Here is a 16895-nt window from a genome sequence, read left to right on the forward strand (position 1 = left end):
TATTGCAATGGCAAAAAATTTAGTTAAAATCCGTTCACTTCTATTTCTTGACAGACAAATTAACTAACAACAGACGGCAAAGAAATTTAACTTGTATTTCTAAAATCTAAAAGAAATATATGACGAAGTCTATAATTGTCTCTGTCAACGGAATAACCCTGTGATTCATAAAAAAGTTAAAGGATTCCTTAGGGTAAAGTAGGTATGTTTTGTCTCTTTCAGTCAATCCCAAATATTGTAAAATGCCATAGTGACAAAACACATTTTAGTTTTCACTTTTTTATGAATAACGAAGTTAATGTTTGCGCGGGAAATTTTACCACTAAATTGATAGGCCAAACATTACAATAATTTACGTGTGCGTATCCTTTGTGATATTAAAAATTTCTTTAGATTTTTTTTACCATCGATAGTTCTTGAAATATCATCTAAAATATCGGTACTGACTGCCATACATGATTTCAAAGTCAACTGTCGATGTTGAAACCATGGAATTAGTAAGTAAAGTACTCCGTACAACGAAGTACTTACTAAATCCATGGTTGAAACTATCGAATAGGGTAGATGACAAAGATGACTATTTGTAGCCCACTAAATTAATAGAAATACACAAAATTACTGTAATAATGACAATGATTTCAAAGATATGATAAATATAAAATCACACATTTTTAATTCGTACAAACGCTCCATACTAAATAAAAACATAGAACCTGATTTGTGATCGACCATATTTTCGGTAGCACTATGAACGTTGATAATTGAAACTCTGTTTGTCCAAATTTTAACCTATTACGATATATTTTGTAAATACCTCGAGTAAGGTTAGTTTGTAATTTTTTAAACTAGACTACTTGTGTACACTCGTATGATACTCATTTTTGTGCTAGAGACTAATATAGCATTTGATTTAATTGATACTAAAATTTTTTGTTCATTTTTACGACATAACATATCCCACAATACAAGTCTCGAATTTATTTATAGCCATAAATAAATTCGAGACTAGTATTTACTTATAAGCCCTTAATATTTATTACTAGCTGCACCCCGCGGTGTTACCCGCGTGATTATTATAAGATAATTTACTTTTTTATTATAAAGTTTTATTTTATTCACAGTATGTACTGTATATATACTTTATAAAGCGACATTGACTAGCCGATTTTTTGACCAAATACTACGGGAATCGCGTGATTTCGGGATACAAAGTACCTTATGTGTTAATCCAAGATATTAGCTATCTCGGTAACAAATTTCATAAAACTAGGACGTTTGAGCGTGAAGAAGTAACAAACATACTCACAAACTTTCGCCTAATATCATTGGGATTATTAGGAATATTGTTAAGACAAAACTTCCGATTTTAATTTTCAAATATTTATTTTAATTCATAGCGTACAGTCTTATCCTCAAAATAAAACTAAACACATTTTGAGTATATTGAGAATAAAACTTATGTGTAAATTAATTATGCCATAAAATCTACATATTTTAGAAGACAAATCATTATGAACCCTATTAACAACAAATAAGGTATCTTATCCATCCATAAGAGTTATATGCGATCTACTATTAGTGGTGTAACTATCCATGACAAAATGCATTATCAGGACATGAATTCGTTTCTTTAGTTCTCCCATTTTTTGAACTCAAGTCCATCTGGTGGCTTCACATCCACCTTCTCCTTGGCCACTTGGTTCCAATTGGTGCTCAAAACTGTGCCGCCCGATTCCACCTACAATTAATACAAATAATATATTTAAATGATATAAATAACTATAGTTGTTCGCCGCGAACTTAGACCTCACGAACACAATACATTTTTGACGAGTTTTTACAAAATTGTGAATATCTAAAACGACTTAACCGATTTTGTTGCCCCACGAACTTAAAAATTCTATTGACAGATCCTACATACCTTTTAAAATTTCATTAAAATCAGACCAACGGTTTGAAAGATATCGCGTTACAAACATACATATACAAAAGATGTATTTTTGGTTCAAGTTGAACCGCTTACAAATATTTGTGATCACACGTACAATCGCGCCGGGAATCGAACCCAGAAGGACTTCTACATAGCGGACAGGCGTCGTAAACATTACGCCACGAGGTCGTCAATTGATAACGAACAGTCCTGCAAAATCATATCTATAGTGACATTAGCTGCAGTCTGTGCTATAGAGAGTAGAAAATAATATTCGGTATTGCAATTCAAATGGTGGTCTATGAAAACTACCATACATGAGTCAGATTTGCATACAAACTCATGTGACACGAGTAGGATTCGCACCTGGGACCTTTCGATCACAGTTCTCAACAACTTTATATTGAAAACAGCGACTTGCATTGATATTTGCACACCATTCTATGGTATGCAAATATATAATGGGCATGTAGAGTCTAAGTTATGGGTGTTTAAGATTTTATGTAACAAATTACATATGTTTTTGCAAATAAAATAGTTTTATTATTATCTATATATGGGCCACCGCCGCCTCAAATAAACACAAAAGTACGACTTACAAAACTCTTGTTCATAGCGCGGCGCACCTCGTCGCTGCCTTCTCCGTATATCTTCTGGAAGAGAGCGTTCAGGGCAGCGTCCCCTTCCGGCTTTTCCTCTTCTTCCTACAAAAAAATATGAGTTCTTAAAAAGTTACTTATCCCAACTAATATTATAACTGCGAAAGTAATTTTGTTTGTTACCTCTTCTAGCTCTATCTACACAACCAATCTTCATGTCCTTCTCCATAGGTACTTCAAACTACATATATGCAAAATTTCATGAAGGTTGAGTAGATAGAGCGTGAAGAGGTAACAAACAAACTTACTCTCACATTTATAGTATTATTTAGGATTAGGATAGGATAAGTGTAACTTTGAATAAATTTCGTTGACATGGTGAAGCTATAGTTAAGACTGGAAACAGTATTCCCAAGATCTTTTGATCCAAAGTATTGCTATCCCTTTCGGTAACCTCAAGCTCTCCTTGCGCGCTGAAAGGTACACGTTCAGGAGGTCGGGCCCATGAAAGAGATCAATATATGTAACTTATCAAAAAAGTTCTTAGAAGTACTGGCTCCACTGTTATCTATAGTTTCATGGATGACAGAGGTTCTAGGTGTAGAAAGAGAGATATGTATATCTCTCTTTCTACACCCAGAACCTCTCACTCGATCTATCTTTCTAGGGCGAATTCGCGCCGAGTCTGTTCAGCGCTTAAGGAAAATTTTTTTTCAATAATGTAATGATGTAACGGAAAGAGTCATACCGTAAACATTATCATTGATCAATTGTTACGACTGACGTTATAATGGAGTTGCAAGCAATGGGTTGTGTAAAATCCCTTTACATAATTATTGTACCAACATAATGTCATACAATTTTATTGTTATAATTTTTATGTCCATAAATTAATATAACAGTAAAAATATATTTTTATGATTTAAGAAATCAGAAGGCGGAGACTAAGAAAGAGATAGATGGACTGTGTGAGGGAGAAAAGTTAGGAGTGGAAGCGAGTGTGACAGGAAATAGATACTGGAGATTAGAGAGATACATTGCGACGACTCCAAAATGATTGGAAATGGTATCAAATTACTACAAATTTATCAAATCTCAACTTAATCGTAATCCTAACTAAATGTGAAAGTAAGTTTGTTCACTACCTCTTTCTACTCGACCAATCTTATTGAAATTTTGCGTACATGTAGTTTGAAGTATGGAGAAGGACATAGGGTACCTATCATCTCGGAAAAATAACTGTTCCCTTGGGAAAAGCCGCAGGCATACGGCTACTTTTTATCATGGTTTTACCCGGTGGGCCGCTAGTAAATTATACACCTAATAATTTTATCAGAAATCACACTTTCTATTAATGAAAACCGTACAAAAATCCGTCCGGTAGTCAAATGTCGGGTTAAACAAGTTAATCGCGTCCACACAGACAGACGCGACAATGGGACATATTTTTATAATATGTAAAGATGAGAGGGATTAGTATTTTCGATGGTTTTGAGAAATTTCCCAATAGACATACCATCTTCTTGATGTCCTTTTCAATCTTGTCCCAGTCCTTTCTGAACAGTTTGGGCGGCTGCTGCTGTACCGGACCTGATGCGTCGAGCACCGCTGAAAAATATAATGATTAAATACCTACTCATCATCATATCGAGTGTGTTATTGCTAACACTGGTGTCAGATTTTATTCAAGTCACCTAAAGGCATCTGTCATGACTTTTACGGCTACTTACCGCAATCTAGTGGCAGATAGTCGCACACACACACACACAGTGAATTAAACTGTCAACCAGCAGGAAGGAAGTGGACATTTATGCTGTCTCATCATAAGCAGAAAACATATAAACTATTGTCGTTATATATCGTTCCACTCAACTCACCTTGAGGTATAGCCTTGACCTGCTCTTCCTTGCCCTCCCCCTCCAAAAGGGTCCATCTCAGCCCCTCTTTCTTGCGCAACTTGACTTCGATCTTAGACGGCGTCACAGTATAGGAACACATAGACGGTACAACCTCATGAGCCAGTTCTATCTCTAGACTGTACTCCGCATCAGTTCCAGGCATAGCACTAGTTACAGAAAGCTGAAATCATACGGCTTTAATCGAATACTAGCTTTTTTTTAGCGTTCCTCAAACGGAACCAATAAAATAAACATGTTTTTTTAAACTTTCTCAATTTGAACACATAACTACACACTTTGGTTACACCGCAAAAACTCCAGTATGGCTGCGACCACGGCGACTGCAAGGTCGTTGAAACGTTAGCTACATTAAATCAAAAAGGTTCGTGTTAAGTCCCGTTAATATTTGTACTTATTCTTATAACAGTTAGTTGTCCACCAGTCGAGAATTTTTCTTAAGATAGGAGGAGGAGAAGTATCACGTATGTTGGTGCCCATTAAATATCCCACGACGTACTATACATTCAAGGAGTGGCGTAAAAATATATGATTTGCTGTCACAGTGATCCAGGGTTTGGATTGAGGAAGTACGTTAAAATTTTTGAATATCATTGAATATAAACAATTTACTAGTTGGGACTATATGCAACATGTACAAAATTATGTATCATTTTCAACAATATTCATCAATTACTTTCTGAGATCTAGCTGGCTCTTCACAACAGATGTTCAGACTGAGGAGTCACATTTACATTGGCATAACTTTCAATGGGTTGATGTATAAATTGCAGAAGTGAAAAATGTCTTTCATCGTGTACTAAATGGGAGGTAAGTTTCCTGTTAAAATCTACTCACTCAGCTATGATAATTCTACTTGTAAGCCAACGCGATCAAAAGATATGACCATTTATCCTATTAATATTATAAATGCGAGTTTGTGAGGATGTATTTTGTTACTCTTTCACGCAAAATCTACTGGACCGATTATTATGAAATTTGTTACAAAGTTAAAATATGTATTTACTTATAAAACTATATTGTTCCAAGTAAAACACACACTTATAAACAAATGAAGAACTTATCTATATATATATATCTATATATTATACTAAAAGCATTCTCTCCCAGCTAACCATTAGGATTAAAATATAATCTGGAATAACACATGGAGTACTTATTATCCCGAAATTCCCACGGGAGCGAAGTCCCGGGGAGCAGCTAGTGTTGCATATTTTGCGAGTTTACAACGAAACTGATACGATTAAACCAGTTGACCTAGAATCAATGAATTAGACAAATAAAGTCTTTGTTTCATATTCCTCTTTTCGTGTCGATGGCATTTGACTGGTTTTCTTAAAGTTTAAGGTATCATGTCCTCCCAACTTAAATGATCTAAGCCTCCCAAAAATGAGTTATTTTACCTCTACGGCTTCATTTGTGACATCTTCTCAGCCCGAGTGGATACTAACCATGGAATTAGTAGATACTCTGTACAACTACTTATTAAATCCATGATACTAACTTCATAATTTAATGACAATTTTTATGATCGTCAGTGTCATGATTCTTGTTATGTGTATTCGAACACTTGTTTTTAAACCTCTCGTTTATCTCACAGGGCACGCGATACCATTATCTACTCTGTACCTAGGTTAAGTCACTTAGACTCTTCTACCTACCCCTAGGTGTACAAATACATAAACTACTCAGATTGTGAATCATCCGGTATTGTATATGTAATCCGTCCTAGAATAGAACAGGCTTTTCCGTGGCTATCTTATCGGCGACTAAGTTGTAAGAAGCTGCCTTGCAAGCTGACAGGCAACAACAGCATTCCCAAGGAGGGTTGACGTCAGACAGGCTGCCGGTCATAAAATTCCAGCCGATGCAACATTTTAAGCTTTACACGTATGCGGACCCTGGTCGACGGGGCATCACAGTCGCAAAAAAAATAAAATATACAAATTGCCAGTAATAGATGAATGAAGATACTGACGTTTCTCTCCCCATAATGCACCTTGACTTTATCAACCGGCGCATTCTTCAACAAGATGGTGACGACGACCTGAGCGTCAGTCTGATACCAGTCGTGTTTTATTCTCGGCTTTACAGGCTGGAAAAAAGAAACACACAGACTGACCGTTTTAGTCATAAAAAGAAATAGAACGGTTTTAAGGGTCAACCCGCACACTAATGCCCCCATTGCATTTACAATTTACATCAAAACATATTTTACACTAAAATTACAACAGAAGATTATGTTACCAACCGATTTAATAATTGATTTTATTAGAAAATATTTTAGTTTTATATTGGACACAGTTGCCACGATTTATAAAAAATAACTGTATACTTTTCATTTTAGTTGTAAAATTCCTTTTCGTAAATTGTGACAATATATACGTATATATATGTTTTGTATAGTTTGCGAGTTGACCTAGTCTCATTTTTTAGCGTTGACGCATAACACTTCTCAAAATGGAAGCTTAAAAAAGAACAATTATGCTGTTTTGTATCAAATAATGGTACATCTATGTTAAATTGAGTCCGGATTGTTATTATTTCCTTTTTTGTTAATCTATGACCTGAGTCAGACCCAGTTAGTAGACTTGATAATTTATTTTTTGAATACTGTTAAAAAGTTCCTATTCTGAGAAGAGCATATTTGAAATCAGTTGTTTGTCATATACCTTTTCCAGTCAGCAAGTTTTGTGTGGAAGAAAGTGAAAAATCGAAAACTGAGAGGTTCGGCATAATGTTCACTTGTAATATGAGCACTCGACGCAAAATGTAAGAAGTGCGCACTTTGCATAAAACCAGTGAAAGTTGGTAGCAGTTACAAATATTATGTACTTTTTGCAATTTCTGTACGAAGACAACTTTCATATTTTTTTTACATATAGGGGCAAATTTAATAGTATATATTAAAAAATGTATAATAATTAATATTTTGATTAATTATACTGAAAATAATACAAACAAGTAGAAATTATAAGCCTATTGCCTTCTATACCTGAAGGCAAAAATCTCCAATAACATTGCCAAGAAATTGCTTGTTTCATTCCACATCATGTCCACGACCCTCAGTCATGAAGAATACAACTATAGAGATAATTTCAACCAGTGCATTACCAGTATTTTTCTTATTTACGTATAAATTTCAACTTATAGAATTACATAAAGTTAAAAAAAACGTATTTTAAGTTCATCAAGTTCAATTAAAAAAGATATGATATTAATATTCATTTATTTGCGAACTAAGTGTACAATGTTAAGTTTTTTTGGATGTGACTATGTTAATTGCAAAAACCTTATCTATACTAATCTAATATCTATGCTAATATAATAAAGCTGAAGGATTTGTTTGTTTGTTCAAACGTGCTGATCTCTGGAATCACCAGCCTGATTTTACAAATTCGGTGCATTACATCCACATAAATGAGCAAGGCTATAGGCTACCCAGAACCCGGTACAGCGGGAGCGAAGCTGCGGGAACACACAGCTATTAAGTAATAAAGTTTAACCAAGCATTGCATAAAAAACGTCTTTTACGTCTACACACAGACGTGAAGCCGTCGCTACGAACACACATCACCAAAAACACTATCCACAGAAGAGACACAGTCTAAACGAGTTCCATTATCAGCTATGACGTCACTACCAGGGAGCACACCACCTAATTTAGCAACATTAACACAGTCCACAGAAGAGAGATTGTCAGCGGAGACAATTTCCACAGGAGTAACATCCACGGGGGAAGCGCGGGGGCGGCCGCGTCACTCCGAATTGCTGAAGTATTCTGAAGCGTTGCCGCGGCAAATGGGACATGTTCGGTTGGACCTCAGCCACTTGTCCACACACTTGGCGTGGAACTCGTGGGCGCAAGGCAGCAGGCGCAGCGTTTGCCGCGCCTCGAACTCGCACATACACACCACGCATGACGTCTGTTCGCCCTGGTGCGTCTGCGGGCTGAACTTGTAGCTGGGCAGCTGGTCGATCTCCGCTCGAGCCAGTCCTCTCGGCTTGGCCTCGCCCAGGCGCTCCGCGAGCGACAACAGCGCCTCGTAGTTCTCAGTCTCCGGAGAGTCTGGCGAGTCGTCGCTAGATACAACCGATACACCCCTGGCCTCCGCGTAAGGGGACAGCGGGAACATGGCCAGGAGGTTTAAGAACACCTGATATGTGGGCGGCGCGGGAAGCGACAGCGGTGAGGCCACATGCAGCTGCGCTTGGAGCTGAGGGGGCACCACCAGTCCGCCGCCGCCTTGCGGGTGGATGTGATGCAGCGGGTGGTGCGGCCAGCGGGTGGCGTGCCGCACGTACGGCTGGCTGGGCGAACCCACCACGTGCGGGCCCACGCCCACGCCCACGCCGCCCCCGTTGCGCCGATGGCGATACGACAGCGCGTGATGCCGAGCGTGATGCGACATGAGGTCCAGCGGGGCGCCCCGCGGCTCTGTGGCCAGCAGCAGAGGAGCGTGATGCAGCTCCGGTGCGGGCTGCAAGGGAGACAGTCCCCCGTCACCGTTTCCCAGTAGCTGCAGCCGACCGCCTTCCGCCCGCTGCGAGTTGGCGAGGTAGTGTGTGTGATGAGGGTGGGGCGGGGAAGCGAACGGCGCCCGTGGCGGCGGCGCGAAGCTGCCGTGGTACTGGATGCCGGCGTACATACCGCCCATCTGGTTCCTGGAGTCGCGGTGCGGCGGGTGCTGCGGGTGGTGGTGCGAGTACACGCCCGCACCCGACAACGGCGACAGCCGCATCTGGTTCCTGGAGGGGTGGTCCCGGTGCTGCGGGTGGGGGGGGTACATGGCGCACGACTGCGACAGGCGCGCGCCGCGCAGCGACATCTGACTACGGGAGGGGTAGTCGCGGTGCGGCGCGTGCGGCGGCGCGTGCGACCACACGCCGCCGCGCAGCGACATGGGGTTGATGTCCAGCAGCACGGGCGGCCGCGGCTGTTCGCGCCACACGCCGCCCGAGCCGTAGCGCACGCGGCGCGGCGGCGGGTAGTGGTGCCGCGGCGGCCGGCGCTCCACCGCCGGCGCAGACACTGATATGTCGCTCTCTCCGGAAGACAAATGCCTGGAGATCCTTCTCCGTTTCCTGCTAGGGCTGTCCCCAGCTTTGGAAGACAGTCCGTCGTCCGATGATCCTGCACTGCTGACCACGGACTCCATTGGACCTTCTAGTGGATTCGTGTCCATGTGGTGATGGTGGTGAGGTCCCGCATGGTTCATATGCGAATGCGGAGGCGGCGTACGCTCTAACGTAAATTTCTTCTTCATCATAGTTGTATCCTCATGGCTGAGGGTCGTGACAATCAGTAGTCGTGGCTCTGGTCAAGGGCCGTCAGGTAACACGATTCTGAGCCTGCTAAGGTCTGATGCAGGTAGGTGGTGTGTAGATGACCTTATCATATCCGTCCAAGTTGGTGCTCTTCTTTGACTTCGACGCCCTGGGACATGACCCAGATGTTAATTTGATCAAACACAAACAATATTAGTCTTAGATCAAAAAAATGAGCTAACTGGGACAGGTATCAAAATAAAAAGACATGATAGGTCAGACATTCTTTATGCTTTATCTCAATTACTTACTGTGATTAAAAATGCTAGTTATCATAATAAGTCACAAAAATCCAGATAACTAACCTTTTTCCCACATAATGGTTTTGTAATAAGTTGTGAGTTGCAATACAAATAGACTTTATGGATTTCTTCATAAAAGAAAGATTTATGTTGGTCTAACCCAAAAATAATCATTTAACCGAGCCACATATAGGTTTATAGTATATTGTGAACGGTTTTTAGCCAATAATGTAGTTCCAATTATGTTATTTTCGAAATATTCTACATAAAGGTTACAAGTAAATGATATTGAGCTTACCTCACCAGGTGCCGTTTCCTTTGTATCAGACATTATTTTAGCTCTTGTTCTTGAGTAGATAATTACAAGAATTCTTTCGACGTGTTATTTAATTATTTTAGTAACAAAATGTAATCAATTATTGATGAAAACAAATCTCATTGCCTTCAAACTACGCCTTCACTTTTACTTTATTTCACACTAATTCACTTTTTAATCAGTGTTGCCACCTACTGATGCTTACTCATCCACCCACCACCGTGCATGCTGACTTTCTAATATCGATACAAAATCGAATCAATCGATTAAGAATCATCTCCACCAAAGTGTTAATTATAGTGGAGTCGAACAATGAGTCGATTCCCAAATTCAATTTTTTTTCACGCGGTTCCGGCAAATAACTAGTACATAGGTATACCTACCTATGTACTAGTTATAATATATAATAAGTAATATAGATATTTACCAACCATAGTGGAACCATAATGTTTTATACCTGGTTCAACATGTTGCACTTTGGCGTTACCGTATTTTACCTACTTCTACATTTTGTAATCATAATATTCTTCTTTAGTGTCAATTTTTTATTTATATTTATTATTTTAGTTTTAATTTTTAATTTTAACAAATAGCTTAAGTGCTAATGAATTAAAGCTATGTGTAGTTAATTTTATATTCTCTCTCTCTCTCATAAGCGCTCTGTCCCGTTTTTTTCTCGTGTACGAGTATGATGATTTGGCGATGGCGTTATTTTATAACTATGTTTAACTATGTTCGCTGGACAACGGTCATTTTCTAAGAAAATTTAACACGACTTTCTTTTACCAAAAGCGAAAATATATAAGCACACTGTCCCGTTTTTTTCGTCTATTTCTAATGTATACGCATTTCTCTTCTTTCTTATTTCTCTTGTTTTAGCGAAACGAAAACTTTGACGAAAGTCAAGATCAAGCATGGAATACCATAATACATAAATGCATATTACCCAAAGCTCAGGGCAGATGGCGCTACTGGTACAACTAAGGTTCACAAACATTGCCTATGGAGGCAAAAAGCGCCAATTTTCAATATCGTTGCAGATTTATGACCAAAAATACCTTCTACGCAATCGTGGTGCGAGTTTAAAGGAAAAAGGAAGGATTTAGTGGATTATCCTGGAAATAATAACACTATTTTAGGTTGCCTATGTTCTGCATTATATGGTCTACTGTGGTCATAACTGATATAAACTTGATTTTGACTGAAGATCTTACCTGTGTGAAGTCCATATTTTAATAAGTCTTCACGTGTGAAGTGTATCGAGCTTCTTTTCGACCGTTTACTGGCTCGAAAATTTTACAGCGTGAGGCGTATCCCATGGTTTTCGAAGTTTTTTTATCTTATGGAAAACGATTTTTCCCAATATTTCGGCACCCGAGTATGCTATATTGTTGTATATTTTCACCAACGAATGCTTATATAATGAAAGGATTAATAAAGTACTCCAAAATAAACGTTTTAATCGACATAGCAAAAGGCGTCAAAGCTTTTGTGTACCTAACATACAGTGCTGTAGTCTGGCGGGATAAATTTGTAGTAATACTCCCTATTTCAGGAGATCAAGTCAGATTTGTGCCATAGATATTGAAAGGGCCCCGCGCGCGCCCCAGAGCAGTGCACAGATATAAGAATTTCATTGTAATGTTCTTTAGTGGAGCAGTGACAAAATGCACGTGTATTATTTAACCTACATTAGATTAACCTATATTGTTAATCTTTCCTTGCAGGCAGGGCGCTGTTTGGGCTACTTTCCTAGCCCAAACAGCGGTGTCAAAGTTAAAACCTAAACTGTCAAAATCAGATGGTCATCGAAAAAAAAAGCGCGGGAATTTGGAAGCGACGGCGGTCTTTTTTTCTGGGAAAATTTAAATTTGTGCAAAATCTGTATATATTTGTAAATCTTGTTGTAAATACCTTTCCTTTTGTATATAATTTCGTTATTTATATATTTTCTATAGTCTGTTTTGTATAAAGTGTTGCTGAGGTCGGGGTAAGTTTTTACCTTTCCAGCGATGGGCGGCAAGAAGAGGAAAAAGAAGGAGCAAGAATATGAAACCAATTCGGTAATCCAGAGCTCTGATAGTGACTCAGAATACTCTGACGCGTCAGAGTCGCCACTGGACAAATACAAACCATATAGGGTCGCCGATTATAGTCGTAGATATCCTGAAGATAGTCCAGGGCATGAGCACGTCGTGTTCATAGCTAGCTCGGATGAAAATGTCCCAATAGGTTCCAGAGATATGATGTATTTAAGTAATAGTTTCACTCGCTTTGTAAAAGGGATAAAATATTTAAAAAAAGTCAACAAATATAGAATGGGGGTTGTATTCGATAATCCTAACATGGCTAATTCATTCTTGGACAATGCTACTTTCCATAGAGAACATCGCATCACTGCTTCTATTCCGGCAGCGGTTACAGAAATAACTGGTGTTATAACTAATGTTCCATCAGACTTGTCAAACAAAACAATCTTTAAAGTTCTTTCTACTACAACAAAAAAAATTATTTGTGTTCGTAGAATAATGCGTAAAGTAAAAGAAGGCGAATCTTATAACTTACAACCCACTCAGACCGTGGCGATTACGTTTGCATCTTGTGCGTCTTTACCTGATTATGTTTATTTAAAAATGTGGCGTGTACCTGTTCTGCCATATATTCCACCGATTAAACAATGTTTCCGGTGCCTACGTTATGGCCATCTTGCCAAATTTTGTAAAAATGCAGAACGTTGTTCTATCTGCACTGAAGGCCATAGCTTCAAAAATTGTAATGTTTCTTTAGCGAATGCAGTTTGTATTCATTGCAAAGGCAATCATATAGCCATTTCAGGCACTTGTCCAGTAAAAAAACAAAAAATTATTGAAAATAAAAACAAGATTATTCCACAATCCTATTCTGAAACCTTGAAAAACAACGCCTTTCCATCACTTACTAATCCAAAAAATTCACAAGAATTCCAAAAACTTGTTCTCTCTGACACTAAAATGCTCAGCTTCATCACTGAAGCAATCATAAAGGTGATTACACACAATAAAATCAATAATAACACTATTGTAAATACTAAAACTATTGCAGACACTCTTAAGGATATACTTAAGACAAATTCAGTTTGTTCGGAAAATTCACAGGTATAATAAATATTTGTCAATGGAATGCACAAAGCTTATTAAGTAATAGACTTGACTTCCAGAAATTTTTATATGATCAAAATATACATGTTGCTATTATATCAGAAACGTGGTTAAGACCACACCACAAATTTAATATTAAAGGCTACTCTGTTGTAAGAAATGACTCTGGCAATGACCACAATGGGGTAGCTATTTTAATTCATAACTCTTTTCATTTCTCTAATTTTGCTATTGCATCTGATAACTCAATACAAACTGTGGCAATTTCTCTTCAATTAAATAGTAAATCTGTCACCATAGTTAGTGTTTATTGTCCTAGTATTAGCACCCCTAGATTCTGTAGTAATAAATTGAATAATTTAATTTCTTCTTTACCCAAACCCTTTATTTTTTCAGGAGATTTTAACGCTCATCACCCATATTGGGGTTGTCATTCTACTGATGCTCGTGGTAGGGACATTCTAGATATTATAGATAAAAATAATTTGGTTCTCTTAAACAGCAATGTGCCTACTACAATTGGTTCAAATATTGCTAGACCTAATGGTCTTGATCTCACCATGGTTTCATCGTGTTTAGTATTACAGTGTGATTGGCAGGTCTGTGACAACCCACTTGGAAGTTATCACTTACCTACATTAACAAGGTTGTGTCTAGGACCAAATTCTAATAATATGCTTCATAACTCTTCAAATTTGCTAAAACATGTTAATTTAAAATTGGTTGATTGGAAGACTTATGAAGCACAGGTCAATTTATTGTTGTCTAATTTCAATGTTAATCATGTGGATCCCATCAATTCTTATAATAGTTTTTGTTCTATAATTTCTAGTACTGTTGAAGCTTCAGCTCCCAAAGCTAAACATTCTGTTGCACCCAGCATCAATGCAAGTCGTAGATCTTTGCCATGGTGGAATCACATTTGTTCTCAAGCAGTTGAAAATGTTCATAAAGCTTATATTTTATTTAAAACTTGTCCGTCTACAGAAAATTTTATTAATTTGAAACGTGTTCAGGCTATTAAAAAGTTATTTTAAGACGCGAAAGACAATTCAGTTGGTTGCAATACTGTTCCTCACTAAATCGTTTATCTTCTATGAGTGAAATTTGGAAGAAAATTAAAAAAATTAACAATTCATACTCTCCTTCCACAAATTTTGTTTCTGAATACAATTGGGTAACTGACTTTCTTCATAAATACACCCCAGATACAGTTGAAAATAATTTTACTGTTCCCTCTATTCACACAACCAATAATTCTTATTTGTTGAAGGACTTTTCTATGCAAGAATTACAATCAGCCCTTAACTCTAGAAAAAATACTTCAACAGGTCTAGATTATTTATCTTACAGAATGTTGAAATTGTTGAATGATTCTAATAAACAAACATTTTTAACAATTTTAAATTTGCTATGGCAGAACTCCTTAATTCCTTCACAATGGAAAATGGATTGTATTATTCCAATTCTAAAACCAGATAAAGCTCCTAATGATCCAGACTCTTATCGTCCTATTACTTTGACCTCATGTGTTGGCAAAATTTTTGAACAGTTATTAAAACAACGTCTTGAATTTTATGTAGAGAGTAACCATTTATTGCCTTATAATCAATTTGGATTTCGCCGTGGTCGATCAGCTCGAGAAAGTCTGTGTCACTTGAATTTGGACATTCAGGAGGCCTTATCAAACAATAAAATTCTGGCTTGTGTCTTCTTTGATGTAGTTGGTGCTTTTAATAATGTTAACTTGCATGTTCTTTCTGCCACTCTAATCAGCTTGGGACTTCCTGAAAAAATTGTAAATTGGATTTTTAATTTTCTTCATGAACGGAAATTATATGTGAAGTTTAATAATAATCTTATAGGACCAAGATATTCATATAAAGGTGTAAGTCAAGGAGGAATCTTGAGTCCTTTGCTGTTTGTGTTGTATATTCATCGCTTAAATATTAATCTAGGTTTGGATGTCAATAATTTACAGTTTGCTGATGACCTGGCTGTATATTGCAAAGGAGATAATATGTCAGACATAAACAGAAAGATGAATTCAGCCCTGGCTGGGTTGAACTCATATTTCACCTATCTCCAGCTGAGCATCAGCAAACAAAAAAGTAAAGTGGTTGTATTTTCAAAAAAATCTATTAAAGTTAGGGATATTTGTATAATGTATGAGGGTAATTTATTGCCTGCTGATTCGTCAATAAAATTTCTGGGAGTCATGTTTCAAAACAATAATAATTTTAATAAATATGTTGATATTATAGCCAACAGGAGTCTTCGAGCTCTTAATATTCTTAAAACATTATCTGCTACTTACTGGGGTTCAGACCCCAAAATTTTATTAATGTTGTATAAATCCCTAGTTAGAAGTCATTTCAAATATGCATATTTTTGTTATGCTAATCAGAAAAGTATAGATAAGCTGGAAAAAATTCAGAATAAAGGTCTTCGTATTATTTTGGGTGCTATGATGTCTACGCCAATTATCTCAATGCAAGTTGAATGTAACATACCTCCTTTAGCCATAAGATTCCGTTATCTTAACTATAAATTTCTGCTCAAAATTTGTTCTTCAACAGGTCACCCCTTAATGCCTAAGTTAGTAAATTCTTCTTCAAACTTAACAGAATGTCTTAAAGAAGCTGTCGAATTCAAACTTCAAAATAATCTTTATGAAAGTGTAATCCTGCCATGCTATTCAGGTTCTTACGAAAGCAAATTTTATCCTATTAAAATTGTTATAGATAAATCTCTTGAATTTAAAGAGGATGTTTACAACAAATTAGAATCATACAGAGGTTACAAGCAAATTTATACAGACGGTTCAAAGAATACGTCAACGTCAGCTGTCTCAATGGCTATTTATGATTTAGAAGCCAAAACGGGTCATGGGTGTAGACTCCCTAATAATGCTTCCATTTATACGGCAGAGTCAATTGGAATATTTTCAGCTCTCGAATACATTTCTCAACATTCCTATGATAATTGGATTATTATTACTGATAATATGGGTATTTTAAGTTCGCTTAATAATCCAAAATTTGATTCTACCACCTCATTTATAACACATAAAATAAGAGAAAAGTACTATGATCTCTGTCAGAATCATCATAAGGATATAATATTACTATGGACTCCATCACACATAGGTGTGAAGGGTAACGAAAGTGTAGATTATTTCGCCAAAACTATAGTGCGTTATGGTAACTGCATTGAATTAAAATCTTGCTCACTACCAGCGGGAGATGTTCTATCTTTATTAAAACAAAATATATCACAGCTTTTTGACAAACAATGGAAGGAGACTTGGGAATTGAATTGCAAGGGTTTATGGTATGCGGGAATCAATAATAAATTAGGTCGACCTTGGTTTGTAAAAGGAAGAGATTTTGCTGGTAGAAAGTTCTATACTATAGTTTGTCGTCTT

At 37.4% G+C, this 16895-nt stretch overlaps 2 protein-coding genes and 1 long non-coding RNA gene across 3 annotated transcripts; all 3 read right to left on the minus strand.

The window, feature by feature from the left end:
* Positions 1-1364: 1364 nt before the first annotated feature.
* Sgt1 (suppressor-of-G2-allele-of-skp1) lies at positions 1365-10495 on the minus strand. Its single transcript, XM_053766187.2, has 6 exons — positions 10314-10495; positions 6424-6540; positions 4407-4608; positions 4046-4137; positions 2530-2634; positions 1365-1738 (listed from the first exon to the last, which is right to left on the minus strand). The coding sequence occupies exons 1-6, from the start codon at positions 10344-10346 to the stop codon at positions 1631-1633; spliced, it is 657 nt and encodes a 218-aa protein (XP_053622162.1). The 5' UTR covers positions 10347-10495; the 3' UTR covers positions 1365-1630.
* Positions 8072-9851, minus strand: LOC135309690 (RING finger protein 44-like). Its single transcript, XM_064436885.1, has one exon. It carries the CDS (start codon positions 9713-9715, stop codon positions 8204-8206), a length of 1512 nt encoding a protein of 503 aa, XP_064292955.1. The 5' UTR covers positions 9716-9851; the 3' UTR covers positions 8072-8203.
* A 4541-nt stretch (positions 10496-15036) lies between the features above and the next one.
* On the minus strand, positions 15037-16815 carry LOC135309997 (uncharacterized). Its single transcript, XR_010370274.1, has 2 exons — positions 15982-16815; positions 15037-15255 (listed from the first exon to the last, which is right to left on the minus strand). It is a non-coding gene; the product is annotated as an uncharacterized LOC135309997 (long non-coding RNA).
* Between the last annotated feature and the right edge of the window lie 80 nt (positions 16816-16895).

This window comes from Plodia interpunctella, chromosome 28, assembly GCF_027563975.2.
Source record: "Plodia interpunctella isolate USDA-ARS_2022_Savannah chromosome 28, ilPloInte3.2, whole genome shotgun sequence".
Taxonomy (NCBI): Eukaryota; Metazoa; Arthropoda; class Insecta; order Lepidoptera; family Pyralidae; genus Plodia; species Plodia interpunctella.